The 17,340-nt window shown below is 52.7% G+C and overlaps 4 protein-coding genes across 4 annotated transcripts; 3 read left to right on the forward strand and 1 right to left on the reverse strand.

Annotated features, from left to right (window-relative positions):
• Positions 1 to 2,433: 2,433 nt before the first annotated feature.
• On the reverse strand, positions 2,434 to 3,435 carry SMAC4_05092 (uncharacterized protein; the record flags this gene model as incomplete). Its single annotated transcript, XM_003346786.2, has 1 exon — positions 2,434 to 3,435. One exon carries the CDS (start codon positions 3,433 to 3,435, stop codon positions 2,434 to 2,436), a length of 1,002 nt encoding a protein of 333 aa, XP_003346834.2.
• A 4,211-nt stretch (positions 3,436 to 7,646) lies between these two features.
• On the forward strand, positions 7,647 to 8,942 carry SMAC4_05093 (uncharacterized protein; the record flags this gene model as incomplete). The annotated part of the gene is made up of 4 exons (XM_003346787.2): positions 7,647 to 8,222; positions 8,283 to 8,325; positions 8,504 to 8,559; positions 8,651 to 8,942. Exons 1-4 carry the CDS (start codon positions 7,858 to 7,860, stop codon positions 8,940 to 8,942), a joined length of 756 nt encoding a protein of 251 aa, XP_003346835.2. The 5' UTR covers positions 7,647 to 7,857.
• Positions 8,943 to 13,121: 4,179 nt separating this feature from the next.
• Positions 13,122 to 14,096, forward strand: SMAC4_05095 (uncharacterized protein; the record flags this gene model as incomplete). The annotated part of the gene is made up of 2 exons (XM_003346788.1): positions 13,122 to 13,208; positions 13,716 to 14,096. The coding sequence occupies 2 exons, from the start codon at positions 13,122 to 13,124 to the stop codon at positions 14,094 to 14,096; spliced, it is 468 nt and encodes a 155-aa protein (XP_003346836.1).
• A 579-nt stretch (positions 14,097 to 14,675) lies between these two features.
• On the forward strand, positions 14,676 to 16,484 carry SMAC4_05096 (uncharacterized protein; the record flags this gene model as incomplete). The annotated part of the gene is made up of 1 exon (XM_003346789.3): positions 14,676 to 16,484. Exon 1 carries the CDS (start codon positions 14,985 to 14,987, stop codon positions 16,482 to 16,484), a length of 1,500 nt encoding a protein of 499 aa, XP_003346837.3. The 5' UTR covers positions 14,676 to 14,984.
• Between the last annotated feature and the right edge of the window lie 856 nt (positions 16,485 to 17,340).

The raw sequence follows: 17,340 nt of genomic DNA on the forward strand, positions 1-17,340 counted from the left end.
CCGTTCTTCCCGCCGGTTGGCACCATCCATATCTTGACCGCCGGCCAGCTCAGGCTGTCTTCACCGTCCCCAGCGTTGGCGCGGCACCAATGCCACCAGACTCGCAGGGGCAGCTAGTCCTATCTGCGCCAGGCTGTCCCTGTTCCTCGTCTGGTTCTCGAGACGGCCTTGACGTACAATCTACCTACCTAAGTGCGTCTTCTGCAAGTACATCTGGGACACCAAGAAGCAAAGACATGGGTTCGAGGCAAACCCTGACCCAAAAACGGAATGGAAGTGCCAGATGTGACGTGGAAGGGTTTTGTGCTACAAAGCGGAAGCCTGCTCCTTGCTCAGGCTCAAGCACATCAGGGAACAACGCCCAGCCTTTACGATGCCACGTGCCACCCAAGAAGCAGCTGAGCGGGCCCACTGGAGAGAACCGAAGAGCAAGAACATAGAGCGTGCCGGGACCGCTGGTGGCGTCAGAGAAGAGCGAAGGACGTTAAGAAGAAGCCAAATGTGGAACTGCCCATGGCAAGTGGAGGCGGTGCTGTCAAGAGGAAGAGATGGGCACAATATGCCTGGTGCGCCTTGTCGATGAATTGGCGTTCCTCCCGTCCCAATGCCATAGAGGTGTTGATATTGAATACCTCGTCCGTATCTCGTCTAGGTCGTTGAGATTGGCGAGGTGTGGATGATGTATTGATCGCTGGCGTCCTCGGACGGCACTGAGCCGGGCCGACCGACCATCACACCCCTCCCTTCTCAACCACTGTCGGTACGGGTCTGTCACGTGTGTGTTCCGCTGGCAGAATTGTTTGTACCTCTACGACAGAGACACCGAACTTACCGTGTGACGAGATTTGATCGTTTGTGCCCCGCATCCAGAAATTCCTAAATATTTTCTTGAAAAAGGGTACGATGATGAATCGAGTCCGTAACTATAGCGGAATATGCGCGCTCAGTGATTGAGACGCGAGAGCGGTGATGGTTATTGCTGATGATATTGTTGTATTTGATTACACCGGACATGTCTGGGTTGTTGTCGATTGGAGTTGTTGCGGTGCTGTTTCTAGATGTCAGTGAGCAAGACCGGGCGAGAACTTGGGTACACTCAGGACTCACAGATGGAGTATCTCCTCCGGCTTCTATGTACGCGTGTTGCCAGGCATGAAAACGCCTCCTTACGCCTTTTTCACAACCAGGTTGGCGAAATACTTTCTTGCAACCTGTAGAGGCACAAGTTAGCAGAAACCTTGAAACCGAACAGTCATTGACCATGTGAAGGGCACACATTCACATTCACATTCACATTGGCATTCATGAAAGCATCAAGCCAGCAAATGTAACAATCAAGCACAGCCCAAAACCAAATCAATTTATGACCGAGGGGTATCAACCTTGAACTCCGAAGAAATAGAACCATTCATCCCGAACTCCAAATCCTCCATCACGAAACTCCCAACGAAAGATCACAAGCGAATCCCAGAATATCATCAGCGCCTCCCAACGCGTCATAACATGAAGTCTGGCAGGATCAGCCCATAGACCTTTGTGAGGAGTTCCCACGACCGCGCAATAAACTTGAAGCGACCGACATCCTGCAAGATCTGGTGCAAGATTTGCCAAAGGTTATCGCCGCTTTGCTTTCAGTCTTTTATTCCTTGACAAAGCACGAGAAAATAGTTCGCTCAAGCCAGCTACCAGGCTCAAAGCCCTGTCCCATCTGGAAGATTGGCGCGAGTTTGTCAGGAGCTCCCACGACCACACCAATAACCTTGAAGCGACCAACATCTTTAACGCCCCGCTTGACGAAGCACGAAAAGATCGTTCGTTCCAGCCAGTTACCAAGCCCAAAGCCCAGTCCCATCTAGAAGATAATTCCACTGATGACCACTTCATCTGGCGCCATCGAAGTTCCGAATCCTATGCCTCATCACATACCGGCCGGCCATGAAATACCACAACCACATTGCCCAACACGTCTACCCCAGGCATCTTCGGGAACGTTTTTTCAACCCATACTTCGCTTCACCCGGGAAAGGTTTCTGGGAGCGGAAATCAATGCTTTGCCCATGAACTTCCTCTCAAGGTCTTTTGAGAGTGCTAAATGTACCTCGGCACAAAAGGTTACAGCCCTGCACGCTAGTCCTGGGTCTTCAGGCGCGTTTTTTCAACCCTATGATACGCAACCCCGGGTTTTCTGGGAGCGTCTTGTAGTCCAAACTTCCTCGCCCTGGGTCTTTTGTTGGGGAGTGCTAAAGGTGCCCTTCACGTTGCTCCAGGTCTTAAGGAGTCGTTTTTTCAGCCCGTTAGACGCCGGTTCCCAGGTCTTTGGGGGCGATGGTTGCCTCATTTGCAGCACTTGATTCCACGGACTTGAGGAGCACTGTTGTTGCTCTTTGATCGCTGGTCCCAGGACGATGGGGGCGATTCTTGTAGACCGGAGTCTTACAAGTCCCTGCTGAGCAAGCGCTTCTCGTCTTCGCTCTCACTGTCCTCATCCGAAGACAAGGCAGTGGAGGAACCTCTTGAAGGAGGGCGAAAGACATGGTCGATGGACGCGGCAACCGCAAGGGTGGCGTCATCGTCATGACCAGACGCGGACGAGGAAAAAGAGGGGCCGGTGATGGCGGCAGCAACCGGAGCGCGAGCAACGGTGCAGCCAGCTTGAGCTGGGGTCGGAATCGGAGGAAGAGGGCGAGTCTGGGCTGAGGCTGAGGCACCAGCGACACCAGACAACGCCATCTGTCTCAGGGCATCCTGAACCTGCATCAAGTCACCCTCTCTGACGGAGGTCAGAGACCTCTGTCTCCTCTTGCTGCTCTTGGGCGGAATGGGCGGCGGCGGACCAGCTGCAGCGGCAGCGACCTCGGCAGCGGCAGCAGCAGCCTGGCGACCCCTTTCCTCACGCTCCAGCTGAGCCTGGAGAACTTGCTGCCTCCTTGCACGCACTCCATCCAAGTCCAGACGAACCCTGTTGACGAAAGACAGCATGCTCTGCTCGATGCGCTCGTAGAAAGTCGTGCCAAAGATGCGGATGACGTCCTCGTTGAGCTCGTTTCCCAGCTGAGCGTAAATGTCCTCCAGACCGGCCTCAAACTTGGCCCAGCGCTCCTTCTGCAGGTCGCGGACACGACGCCAGTCGGTTTTCTCCTGCTTCGACAAGTGCTTCTGCTTCTGGACGAAGTAGTCGAACACTTGGTTCTTCCACTCGTCCTGCCACAGCTCGTCCAGCTGCTGGATCCGACGCGAGTGGTGCATCGGGCAGCACATGGACAGGTGCTGACGGACAACCGTGGCATCCTCGCAACGAGTGCCGGTCCGTCTGGCCCTCTCACACGGCTCCCATTTGGAGGGGATGGGCTCGTCGGCAGTGTCCTTGTCGAGCTTGCCCTTGCAGCCGCCGTGCTCGTAGTGGCAGTGCCAGTGCTGATCGTACCGAATGCACATCTTGGTTGCCGGTGGAGAGGTTGAGGCGGTCGAGCTTGGGAGTGGAGGGGACTGACTTCCTGGTGAGGGGAGTCTGAGGAGCAGCAGTGGCGGAAAGGCGGGAGAGTCTTTGTCTCCGTCGGAGAGGAGGAGGCGGGCATAGAACAAACTCGGGGTGAATGTCGAGCTTACTTGTGGTGTGAGGAGAGACTGACGGATAGTCAGGGGCAGCAGTCGACGACGAGCTCAAGGAGAAATTCGGGTGCTAGGGAAGGTTGACACCCTTGCTGAAGGTAAGATCGTCAAGGAAGTTCTCTTCAGGGATGGAAAAGAAAAAGGCAGGCGACTATGACGCGTTAGAATTCTGACTAGAGAGGCAAAGCAGCTGGGAATATTACTTTGATCAAAGGGAGGCAGCCAGAGAACCCGGAATGGGGACTTAGTCGTAGCGAGCCGATCAGCTGCGGCCTAAGAGGTTGGGCAGAATCGACAACTGGTATGATGCAGAAGAGAGAGTGCTGTTGACTGCTTCGACTTTGGATTTCTTCACTCAGAGCTTGCTGGCAGGATGATACCTGGAGAAGAAAAGAGGAAGAAGAGGAAATCAAATCGCGACGCGCAGTGGGATTTTATGGAGGGGCAAGTCGAGGATGATCCAAGGTGCTCTTGTGCAAGCTCTGCAACGAGGCAGCGGTACTTTCAAACCATCCCATCTTTTGACGGCTGCCTGCCTTGCGATTTGTGCGAAATGGATGTCACCGGGCCAACAGAATGGCAGAATCGAGCCACTTGCCCTTCGCATATCCCGGTCTCGAACTTGGAGACGAGACGAAAGACGCGACGGGATGCCAGTGAATGGCAGACCTACGGTCCAGCATCCTTGCTGGGCAAACGCCGTCTTGAATTTGGAAGGTGCGGCTACGGGATGGCGGGGTGGTTTGGAAAGTTACGTCCCGGTCACGGACGGCGGGCCTTCGGGGCTCGCAGGCAGATCACCATGGTCATTACGGTGAAATCACTTATGCATGTCCTACGAGAAGATCTGACGAGAGCGGGCCAAAGAGGTGTAACTGATTTTGAAGAAAAAGAGGACTCGTCAACTTTGTGAATGCAGGGAAGGTCTTCTATCAAGGACTGGAAACCGAGCTGAGGAGCACAGGTTTGTATTGCTGGGGCTGTCTAACTCGAGTTCTAAGCTCCCTTGTTGAGTTGCCTAATGGGGAGCCCAAGGCGACTTTAACAGAGTCTGAATGGCTGTAAGGCACGTCTGAAGCCACGATATTGCTTACGCACCTGCCTCAGCTCCGAAATCCCCATCAACTTTCCCACGCGCCGGACTTTTCACTGCCTTTCCTCTAAGCGGACACTCCTGCTTTCCACCCCGACTTTCGGCTTAACTCATTCCCTCTCCCTGTCAATCATAATCGCAAGTGATACGTTTCACTGTGCGAGTACCGAGGCTGAGGTGAGCGGCAGAGATTCGATAATGACGTGCAAGCTCGGACCATATCGCTGCCTTCCCGTCCTGGACTCAACGGACACTCGACGTTTTGACCCACTTTTTACACGAAAAGCACAGTGGCACTCAGCAATCTCAATAGCTCTGAGTAAGAGCTTTTATCTGTATTACAATGCTTGTGCTAGTCGTTCGTTCTTGAAACTTCCGCAGAGGCTGGTCTGTGGGAAGGAAGAGGGACGAAGCCATCCACCGAGGGGATACGGTAATGCAGGAGAGGCGGGGTGTGGATGTTCAAAATACGGCAGGCTAACAGCTTGGTTCAAGCTGGTCTTTTGTCTGTACTTGCTTTGGACGGGCAGGCTCGAGTTCTCCAGATGTGCGGCTGGTGCCTGAGGTCCAATGCCGTGTGAGGCACGAGAACCTTGCCGGGCACATTTTATGTTCTCGTCGTGCGTCAACGTCAAGATGGGAGTCTCTGGTAGCTTGAAACTACTCCATTCTCAGAACGAATAGCCACGTTGCTCTAAAAGAAACCAAAGTCCAAAAAGTTCTGGCCAATGTATCATCGGCTCAGAGCCACAGACCTCGGGCTTCCTCCAGCACAAACCCATATCCCAAGCCAACTTCCCCGAACTGCGTGCCTCCTCCCACATCTTAAATATTCGCATTCCATGTTTCATCGCTTTGCCAAAGCATGAAGGAAACTCTTTTCTCCAAAACAAACGAAGCAAAGGACTTTCATCTCCGTCTTCGGACGACGCGTTGTCTCAACTTCCATGTTGTTCTCATAGATCGTCCGGGGTTTTGTAGTTTCACTCCTCCGTCTCGTCTCCTTCAGCTGCTGAAACCGAGAGCAAATAAACCACCCAGGGGCATATTCTGGGTTGTGGCTGTCTCTTTCTCTTCTCACTTAAATCGCCGTGTCTGCTTAAGTGGCGTTGGCTTTGATGTGAGGAGAGAAAGAGCTGAGTACCATCTCAACATGTCTCTTGCGATTATTGTTGAGCATGATCTGACCTTACACCAAGTTCAGTGATCGTGCAATTATTGAGAGCTCGAACTACGGAAACAGACCTAGCAGTCCTCACCGGACACTGCCTGCGGTCTACTTGTACAGAGCGTCACCTTTGTGCGTTTGGAAGCTACGGGGTATAAACAACTGAGTCAGCTGCTGTATCTCTGCGAGTAAAAGGTCATGAACACGGAGGGCCAAAGACACAATGCAGAACAATAAAGCCCCTTACTTGGCCATCGACAGTAAGCCTCTATTTGCAAGATACATCAAAAGAAGAATGGAATGTTCAAGTCAACTAGACTTCAGTGTCACATCATGTCAGATCACATATGTCACAAAGATCCAGTGTCATAGAGCTGTTGCCTCTAGCAGACAAACACGATAAGAGCAAAAGATTGTTTGGGACGAATTTTTGATTGCAGCTGAACTTGAGAAAGAGAAATAGAAAGATAAAGAAGAAGATATAGAGAAAGAGAAAGAGATTACATCACAGTATTGGTCCTGAGTGACTCCGTTCCCATCTCTTTTCGTTTCAGTCGGTTCTCGTTCCAGACAACAACGAAATAAGCGACAAAATATTTACAAGACAGCTCGGCGTTCAATGTGTTGCCCTCTCGTACAACCGCCGGCTCATACTTCTCCACCATTAGTGCCCGACATCTCAGAGGCGATGGGCATACCGGCCGAAGTCAGATCGCAGAAGAGCTGACGAGAGATCCGAAGACCCTTGTTGATCTTGAATGAGCTGTTAATATCGCCATTTCCGGATCTAATTTCCAGAGCTTCAATCGAGTAGCGGCGTGGACCTGAGCTCCAGAAAATCACCTGACCGGTATAGTCACAGTACCTGTCCTTGGACTGGAAAACTTGAAACCCCATCCACAGTCTTTGTGAGAGGGAAGGCCAGCCGAGTTTCCGGATGCGGGTGTGCAAGAGGGTGCGGAGCTGGCAAAGGACTCAGCGCGTTGTTCAGCTTCGAACCGGATTCCTTCTACCACACGAGAGTTAGCGGTCGAGAACATGGTTGAGAAGGCTGTGAAAGGAGAACATCCGAACTGGGAGGGGAAGTCCACGCTATGGTCGTCTAGCATCAAGTCGATGCCAGCGTCCCATGCAGAATAGAAACATTACTAGCTCTCTTCCAAAACGTTGGTTGGTTTGAAGCTGAAGAACCATGCTCGGAATCCGGACTCTGGTGTCTCCTGTGGCTTGGTTGGCTGGGGTTTCTCGAGCAAACTCGGGGGAAATGGGGAGGGATATCGGCAACCCACCAGGCGAATAATGCGTAAACATGCGCAGTACATCGAGGAAGGTGTTGGTAAGGCGAGAAGTCTGCGTCGATGCACCAGCCCTTACGGGTGCACCCATCGCGATGGTGATACTGCGACTACCAGACAATGGCAATGATCAGCTGTCGTAGTTGGTTGTTGGTGAGATGCTGCATCAGGCTGATTGAGGTGACTGGATTTTGAAGGATTGGAAGAGAGATGGCAGATGATGAGACACAGACAAGAAGAGCAGAAGTGGGAGAAGTGGGAAAAGAGAAGCCTTATGTCTGCCAGCATGTTCTTCCAGATCTGCAAGAGAGCCGAAGAGCACGAAGGAAAGAACTCTCTGCCTTCAGGTCATTACCTCCACCGAACATCGGCCCACGCCACGCAGAAAGAAGAGGTACCTTGGCCAAGTACCTCCCTCCTTCCCATACGGTCCTGTCTTCTAAGAGGGGACCTCAAAATCAGATCAGAGGGGTGTCCTGAGCCGGGATGAAAGGTGGGGTGTATCCAGTTACAGAGTTCTTCGGTCCCGAGGCAAGTCATCCAGACTTCGCGCGCCCAGCGTGGGCAGGTACGCAGGACAGACAGAGATTGAACTTGGTGGCTAGCCCTCTGTCTCGAAAAGGGAAGAGGCAACAGTCACGGTACACAGGTACACGGTACCCAGGTACAAGGCTGGAGAAGTTTGCCCATAAATGAAACCCAGAACCCTTTTCCACTCCTCAACTTTTCGTCCCTCCCCTCTTCCCTCTTCACTCAACATCACAATTACCAACTCCCACTACTTGTCTACTTCAAACAGTCCTCAAAATCAACCTTTCGTCCCACACAAATCTTTCAAAATGTTTTGCCAACTCTCCAGCGATGTCAAGTTTTGGTCGATGGTGATCCTGGGCTCAGGATTGATCCTCCTGTGGACGCTAATAATCACACATCTCGCCCACAAGAACCAGAGCCCCTCTCCCATTTCAACTCCAAGCCAATCACCATCGGCCTGTAGAGCCACAGTCACGGTCACCGTCACCGTCGCCCCCACCACGTCAACTGTCATGGGCCGCATGTAGGCTGCTGGCGTCGATGCCGATGACGACGAAGACCGTGGCCGCCGCTCCACCCTCAGGATGAAGATTTTAAGTGCGGAGCCGGTGTGCTCGTGGGAGCCTGTAAGTACATCTCCTTCCGTGGTTCCAAACTGACATCGTTCCTGACCAAATTTTCAGGAGGCAGCCCCCAGCCCAGCGCGGCGGCGCGGCTGACTTGACTTTTTCTTCCTTCTTGGCGTCGAAAACTCCGATACTGGCGGACCTTTTCCTTTCGCGAGGGATCTGATCTTCCAAACAGCCTGAGGGTATCCCCCTTCCGGCTTCGTCGCCGACACTGGTTGGCACCAGTCAGGTGTAGGTGCTTACTCTCTTCCCGTCTCATCGGCCTTTGTGTTCCCTCTCGGTCTGTCATCACGTTGCTAACAAACTAATTCTCTCGCTCTAGGCCGCGGTACACGGACCCCGTCAACAAGAGAGGAAGACTCGCTTCCCGACATCCGGGACAAGTTCCCCATTGCGGGACTGATCACCCTTCCTACCATCACCTCCTCGAAAACTTGAACACTCTGTGCAACATCTCGCAGGGCAGCAAAGTCTCGTATGCGAACGTCAGAGGGCCGTGTGCGAGCAGTTCAGGTCCGAAAGGGGGATTCAAGAGCAAGCCGGACATCAAAGTTGACAAGATTTTCGCGGGAGGCGACGAAGCTGAACTGCAAATCAGTTCTACCTTTATCTAGCTTGTTATTGGGGGATGGATCATGGACGCCACATCTAGAAATAACACAACCTTTAGCTTCTGCTGATTTGCACTACTGCTCTTGGCCTTGACGCTTTCGTGATGTTTTGTCAGTGATCTCCATGCTCGCAATCTTTGTCTTCTATTTCCTTTGCGTGCATGTAACAACTTCTGCTAGTGTCTCCTGCTCCATGGCCACCACTTCACTGCAAGAAAGGCATGAGCAAAACAACAAATCACGGAGCCGATTGTCTTTAAGATTTGGTTCCTTTCTGAGTGATGCCAAAGGCGACCATTTAAACCAACAAGAAGTCTGCAAACGACCCGTTGTGTAAATCAGGAGCATGTCACTACAGTGAGAGATATGATGGCCTCATTTTCTCTCAGAATGCCCTCCATGTGATGATCTTATCATTTCACGAGCAATGGCTACAGGCAGTGTATTATCTTTTTGTGGCCTCCCAAGAAGACCTCACAATTTGTCAGTGTCCGGCAGCCAGAAGTGGTGATCCCAAGACTGATGCCAAAGTGATGACGACTGCCACTCCTCTCTGTCTCCCGTCACTTTGCTCTCAACCTTCTTCTTTCACTCGCGTTCGCTTGTCCAGTGGTCTACCTCCATGGTTCTTGCCTTTTGAATTCGGCCTTGCCCTTGACGGTCCTCAACGCGACCGGGCAAAAGAGATATGGGTGGGTCCAGCAGGGAGCCTGCAGGAGGAGGGGCTCTTGTGACATGACGCGATGATGGGAGAAATTTGATCGGGCCAGACTGATCGATCGAGGCCGGACACTTGCCTGTTTCACGCCTTCCCTCCTCCACTGCTACGGTGATGGAGGTAATTTTCGAGTGGCTTGGTGGTTTGCGTCCCAGTCAAATGCATGAGGTGGCCTGGAAGCATCTTGCTCTTGCCGCAGGCGACACCTTCCCGGTTGTGAGATTGGCAGCTTTGACATTTGTGGGAATTCAGTCGGAGTCATTGATCATCCGGCAAGCCCTCATGGCCGTCTTTCGGCTCTGGAGACCCTCATGGAACAAACATGGGGTCATGGAGCTCAAAAAGGCCGAAGCTGGAATCAGAACGTGCGAGTGTCTCCGAGCCCCGGAAATTGTGGAGTAGTGTGAAACTTTGCTCCTGAAGACTGGCCGGGTACGTCTAGCCTGGCAGAAGACGGGAGGCTTTTCGAAGTCTGTGGGAAGAAACTAGCCGCACAAGAGACGCGTGACGCGCTCCGCCAACTCAACCAGAAGTCGGGTCCAGGAACCAACCCTGGCCTCTTCGTCACTTTGGAGGCGGATGGACACCCATCTCCCGGCCAGGCGGCTGCCTTGTTCTTTCCCCAAGGGCACTCCAGAACTTGAGGCTCATCATACCAGGAACCTTGATGGTTCGGTATCTCTCAAATCTTGGCTATCATGAGATTCGGAACTTTCCGATCTGCCTGCCTTGAGGCTCAACAAACCGGCGAGCTTCCAGAATTCGCGCCTTCCTGGTTCTCCCCAGGTTCCTTGCGGACGATCACCGGCCAGGCTCCCGTGATTGTAAGTCTGGATCTGGATTGGACACTTTTGCTGCTGGTACCTGTCAGGCAGGTGTGGGGTAAGAAGCCACGAAGATCGTCATCCAAGGGGTGAATCGAGCTGGAAGTTCCCGTCTGCCTGTCTCTTCTGTTCGGATGTCACTCTACATGTATCTTCTCGAGCACGTGGCTTTCTACTTCTCCTTCATTCGGCTCTCCGCAGCCATTGCGTGCTCATCGTGATCAAGGTTCATAGTCAAAGGCACGGCTGTACTTGGTCTAGATGCTGTGTTCCAATCTCCACCCAGAGCTCATCAGAAGGAAAACGTCCGTCCGCCAACCTCTCAATCCTCGATCTTTTGACATTTGCGGTTTCCCATTCTTCCTTCTCAATTTCCCATTCTTCCATTTGCCATGGACATCGCGTGATTTCCCAAGTCTCTGAGCCTGCGGATTGCCGTGATCGAGATCTGAACTCGTGAGGACCTCTACGGCTCGCCCAATCTCTGCTTCTGGCCAATTCTGCGTGTCAGTTTCCCGTCTACCTTACCTGCCCCCTGAGAAAACCCGACTTCTGCAGCTTCCTGATGTTCGATCTGCTTTTGCTCGATCGTGAGATTCCGTGATCACTGTTCAATTTCTCGTGACTGCTCCCGGAGCGGATGTTCCCGTCCCCAGATGCTTTTGCCGCTCATCTTCTCCGCGTTTGAGGGCTTATCAACCTGTGACTTTCCGTTTCTCTGTCTCTTGTGACCGAAAGAGACTCTCGTGAATTCCGATTTGGATTTTGATCCTCGACTCTCCTCAGCACTTGATGTCATGGAGTGCCGTCAGCAGGGCCAAGACTCCTCTAATCCACTGGCTCTTGCACTTTCCAACGGCTGTCATTGCAAAAACGTGAAAGTTCCAGTCGGGTTGCCTTCAGGAAAGTGACCTCACGGTTGATCATTTGGTCAGTGATGAAGAGATTGCCAAGACTCACGATCCCTCGAGGAAGAAGATGTGATCTCTTCCGTGGTAGACACCTGCCTACCTCTAGACTGCTCTGGACGAAGGTACTTCGCATTCTGGTGGATGAGTGACTCCCACGCATCTGCCCTCCAGTCTCCCGAAAAGCATAAAGACCCAGTCTGGTCTCTTCTCTTTTCCCTTCTTCTTCTCCGGCAACCATCACTGCACAGATCTTTGAGGCCGTCTTTCCACCTCAGTCACACACCAAGAACATCTGCGCCGCTTCCTCTCAGAATTTGTGAGTGCACGCATTCCATTCTCATTGCCTTTCCTTGCTGACACCAGATCTCCAGGTTCACCCACCACACCAGCACCTCCACCTCTCCCCACGGCTCCCACTCCCCAGGTGCCACCAAGATCTGTGAGTCCAACCACTAACACGCAGCATTGCCCTTGCCTTTCATTCTGACTTGTTGTCTCTTTCACCAGCACGATGCCCGAGAAGACCAGCGTCGGCGCGGCGGTTGGCGCGGCCTCGGCTGCCGCCGCCACCACTTCCTCCTGCAACAGCAGCAACAACAACAACAGCAGCAGCACCACCAGCAGGGGCATCAACCCCAGCACCATGCCCAACACCAGCAACACGGGTGTCACCACCAGCAGCAGCAACAGCAGCAGCGGCAGCGGTAGAGGTGGAGGTGGAGGAGAAGGGGGCCTAGACTATAACAGGTGGACGCGGGGCGCCTGGTTTGAATGACCACCACCACTTGACTGCCACCGTGCTTTGTTTTCCTCTGTGTCTTGCTTCTCGCCGTGACTTGCCTTCCGTCGTGACTTGCCTTTTGCCCTGACTTCCACGTCTTTCGCGGTACGAATCTGCATTTCATTGTGACCTGCCTTCGGCGTAATCTACTTTCATCCAGTCGTGCTCTCAAATCCGTCGTACCTTGCCTGATTCTTGCCGTAGAAGTGTCTTCCTTTCCATCGTGCTGTAGTTTCTGTCAAGCTTTGCCTTTTCCAGTGCTCTGTAACGGGAAATGGAACCCAGAGGAAGGTTGACAGGGGTGTTCATTCGTTCCGGCATAGCCCTTCCAAGCGTGTATGCATTAGACGCACATCCACTACCAGTCCCTCGTCTCCCACACAGATAAAAACCCCGTGGTCCCCGCCTGGTCTGGTCTCCAATTGTCACCCATTGTTCACTTTTCCTCCAGTCTTTGTCACAATAAGTTCACATTTTCCTGGCAATCGTCACGCAACTATTTTCCGCGGCAAAACATGTCGACAGTGGCACTCACTGACATTTCATCTTCTTCTCCAAGTGTTCCCTCCGCCACGAGGGCCTGGCCCTTGCTCACTTCACGACCTTTCGCCGCTCCTCACGGAAAATCCCAAGATAAATGACCCAGGCTCTGTTGCTCATGGGCTGGCCATCCAAGGGCAAGTTACACGTCGTCCGCTCAGCGAGCAGCGCGGTCTCTGGGTATGGCCAACGAAGATTCTCTGTTTGCCTTGCCGTTTGATGTCTTTTTAACACCGCACTGACAATAGCAGCAGCATGGTCTATCCCATTGATCTGGTTAAGAACCAGAGAGGTGCTTCTCCCGGAAACAGACTCTCCTCGCCCGTGTCGCGCTGACCTCCATCACCACCTTTTCGACTTCCGCCGTGACGTGATTTTGGGAACAAGCTCATTCCGCGCCTGATCTCCATGACGCCGGCAGAGAGCAACGACTGCGTGATTAGTGATCGAGCTTTGGGCAAGATGCTGGACACCTTGCAAACCAAACTTTGCAAAGTGTTTAGCCCAAATCACTTCCCATGGACCCCTCCTCCGGGCTGTGACGAACCGTTACAAGCACAGGAGTATTATCGCTGGGATAGAACAATAGAGTAACAGTGTAGTAGCCAAAAGGTACTGGTAGATTGTGATAGCTATTGCTTGCTGAAGAACCGGTAACAAGAGGCCGGGGAAGGCCTTCTTTTATACCGGTCTTCATGGACCCGATATACTGGACCCGTGGACCCGAACCTTCGTCTCGGGTCCGATCTGATTGGTCGGCTAGTCTAGTCTCCATGATTGGATCGTAACACGGGCGTGCAGCCTAGCAAGCGATCTGAGGTTTTCGGACCACACGCTCGAATACTCCCGTCGTCTCGACTAGATCAAGAGACGTGGCAGCCTGTCCTGGCAACAACATAATACACCAGCGGCGCAAAGTAAGTCGTCATGTCTCCGGTCCTTCCTCGAGTCCCAATTGTTGTTGCACTCAGGTTAACCTGACCTTTCGAATCTGTTGGACAGGCCCGCCATAACGAGGATATTGCCAGAGCATTTGAGCTTCTCATCGGAGAGGTTGAGACGTCGGCGATGTGGGGCCGTCGTGCCAAAGTCGCCGCTGATCAGGTCCGCGAGGACAAGAAGGCCATCATCGGTGTGATGATCGAGGTGGCGAACTCTCTCAGCCACTATGTCAAGAACGGTCGCGACAGGCGCTTGCCCACAGTTGACTCAGAGGAGGAGAGGAAGCGGTTGGAGAAGGTGAAAGCGGCCTTCGATCTGAAGATTCAACATTTCTTCTTCCCTCTTCTCCTGTTCATGTTCATGTTGCTTGTTGTTGCTGTTGCTGCTGTTGCTATTGTTGCTTGTTGTTTGTTGTTTCTGCTGTTGTTCTTGTTCTCTTAGTGTTATTCAACAGATATATAGCAAAGAGATGGATGTGCCTTCAGTGGCTCCTGGATCTGCTCGCCCATTTATGACTGAACAAGTTTCACCGTTGCCACTTGCGCGCCTCATTCTATCATGTTCAACCCGACGGTCTTGGGAACGTCATCATAGGTCGTAAGGTCAGAGGCAGATTGACAGCCGTCTGCGTGGGGAGAATTGGGGCCTGTCAGGCTCTTCGTGGTGACAGGAAACCATCTTCCAAATTCAGCAACAGGATCCTGCAGTGTCAGTGGATGGGTGATGATGTTTGTAGTACCTTAGTAAGATTGTGTGTGCTGGGGTATAATAAAGGGCTCGCTGCCGTGAGTTTACAGGCTGTGGATCTGTGAAAGACCGGCGTCGTCCACACGTCCGAAGCTTTGTAGTTCTCAAAGTGTCTGACATCATTGCCCACTGGCAGCTGCATCAGCAAGCCCCTCCCGGTGCATTCATGTCGGTTTTTATTTACAGGGAAGTTTATCTGCAGTTATTCCTAGGGAAATGCACATGCGAGCTGCAGGAAGAATTCACAGGTTTTGTCTTGGAAATGAACGTTGGAGACGATGAAGATGAGACCATACTAGAGGTAACTCAGCTCGCTATTCAGCGTAAGCTAGATCGTTGGCGTCGTCAAATCCGTGGGCCAACTTCAGATGGATGTTTTAAGCGTTGCAAGAAATGACAACTTTATGGCATCCACTGAGCGCGACGTATGTGCGAGCGCAATATCAGGTCGTCAACAAAGACTTGCTTGTCGCACTTTGGGCGCAGCCATTTGATATCAAAAGGGGCAAGGGTTAGGGTCGGAGGTGCGATTTCCTGGTGTTGGCTTCTTGGCATTGGGGTCCGCTTGTTCGGCCGATTGCAATGATTGGCTCCGTTTGGTGCACCTCGGGCCCGCTATCAACGTCCGTTCGTCCCGATCGCAAACTCACGAGCACCATCACGGCCATGCTCAGGAGTCTTGCTCGACTTCCTTTCCGGCGCAACGCTTTCAGTCTTTCTCGAACATTTGGATTTCCTTTGTCGTTATCCACTGTCGCTCTCACAACAACAAAATCGCCAGTTCCAAGCGACAAGTCCCGCAAAATGCCATCCTCCTCCTCCGTTCCGCTTCAACCACCACCAGCGCCGGCCACAACGCGCCGTCCAACTGGTCCTGTTCCTTTTCTCGAATACCCATCTCCCAATGCCACAAGCACCAGCATCTTTAACAGCAGCAACAGCAACACGACGACAAAACCAAAGCGCTACCTCCTCTTCTTCATCTCCGGCAACCCCGGCCTAATCGACTACTACGCCCCCTTCTTCAACCACTTGCGCTCCCTCCTCAACGAACTCGAATCCAAGTCTTACTCCTCACCAGACCAACAGCCCATAACCTTCCACATCTACGGCCAGAACCTCATCGGCTTTTCGGACTCCGACCACACCCCCTTTGTCCCCGGGTCCCCAGAAACGGAACCGTTTCTCTTGGAAGAGCAGATTTCCCACCTTTACTCCTCTCTCGTCACTCTGAATGAACAGAAAGGACCCTTCGACGAGATAATCCTAGCGGGGCACTCAGTCGGCAGTTTTTTGGCTCTGGAAATCTTGCACCGCTCTCTTCAGTCCTCTTCCCCTTCCCAGTTGTTGCCAATAAGCACAGCCCTCCTCCTCTTCCCCACCATCCACCAAATGCATCTCTCCCCCTCCGGGCTTCACCTGTCTCGAATCCGGTCCATCCCTTTTCTCAACAACTACGCGCATGTTCTCGCCAAGTCCTTCGTTGACCTTGTACCTGGGTTCGCGCTGCGGTGGATTACCCGACGAGTACTAGGCATGAGCGAGCATGGAAGCAAGGTTACTACAAGGTTCTTGCAGAGCAGGGACGGAATCTGGCAGGCGATTCACTTGGGGAAGGACGAGATGGGTGTTATTAGGGATGGGGAGGGGCGGTGGGGGTGGTGGTCTTCTTCATCTGGTTCTGTCTCTACCTCTGGTTCATCAGCAGAAGGGGAGGGGGAAAGGGAAGGGGAAGTGGTAGCCAAAGAAATTGAAACAGTCGAGTCAGATTGGGAAGAAGTTGATCGGCAAATCCGTCAGGAACACGCACACAATCAGGGGCAACAACAGCAGGGACAGACCCAGAAAAAGAAGCCAAAGTTCTTCCTCTACTTCGGCCAAAACGATCACTGGGTCGCAGATAAATACCGGGACGAGTTCATTGAGCGACGCAAGAGGGAAGGCCATATGGGTAAAGAAGGGGGGACGAAGATTGTGATTGATGAGGATAGGATTCCGCATGCTTTTTGTATTAATCATAGCGAGCAGGTGGCGGAGAAGGTTAGGGTGTGGGTTGAGGAGGTTTTGGAATTGGAGGGGTAGAGGGTAGATGCTGTGGTGTTGGAGGAGGACAGGAGGTTGGGTCTTGGATACGGGGCAGGCTGGGAGGGTGGCTCCCATTCCTCCGCTTTCCTGCGCTTGTGCCTGTGCCTGTGCCTGTACCAGTGTCAGTCTTTATGCTCTTCGCATTTCTTGTGTTCTGATAAGTTATAGAGACTCTTTGACTCTCGCTGTCGACCCCTGCAGATCTGAGTTAAAGTAAGGTACCGAGTGTGGTCCTCTGAGTCTCTGACTGGCTTTCATTTCCATCTCCATCTGGCCAGCTTAGGTTGCACCCATGATAATCTTTCCTGGAACTTGCCCTGGGACTTGCCCTGGGACCTGACCTGAAAACGTACCTTATGGATTATTAGAGTCTGGACCACAACCTCGACCACAACCACGACTGGAGCCCGTATCAGAACATGAATCTCATGTGGCATATAAACCTGAATTTTAACCAAACTGGAGCTGGACCTGTACGTGAGCCTGCAGTAGAACCTTGGCCTCAGATCAGAACTCCACCTTCAACAGCAAACATGGACTTTATTCCAACATCAGCCGTTCCAAAGTCTATTCCAACCTCGAGTCCTACTCGAGCCATGAAGTCCTCCGACCTCTCCCATCTCATGGCTCCCGACCTCCAGTCTGCAGTTTCTGCCTCAGAACATCTGTCCAGCCCAGGCCCATGGAATGGGTTCAAGTTCCAGTGCAAGCGAAATGCCACAGCTTGAACAGGGGCACTCGCAGTTGGGTAGGTAGGGCTTGGAACGTCTGCTTAATCCTTGGGGCCTTGGGGGGAAGGCTGACACGGTAGCATCTCATGCCCGTGGGAACTGGAAGTTGACGGGGCGAGGTC

The sequence above is a fragment of the Sordaria macrospora genome, chromosome 2 (assembly GCF_033870435.1).
Source record: "Sordaria macrospora chromosome 2, complete sequence".
Taxonomy (NCBI): domain Eukaryota; kingdom Fungi; phylum Ascomycota; class Sordariomycetes; order Sordariales; family Sordariaceae; genus Sordaria; species Sordaria macrospora.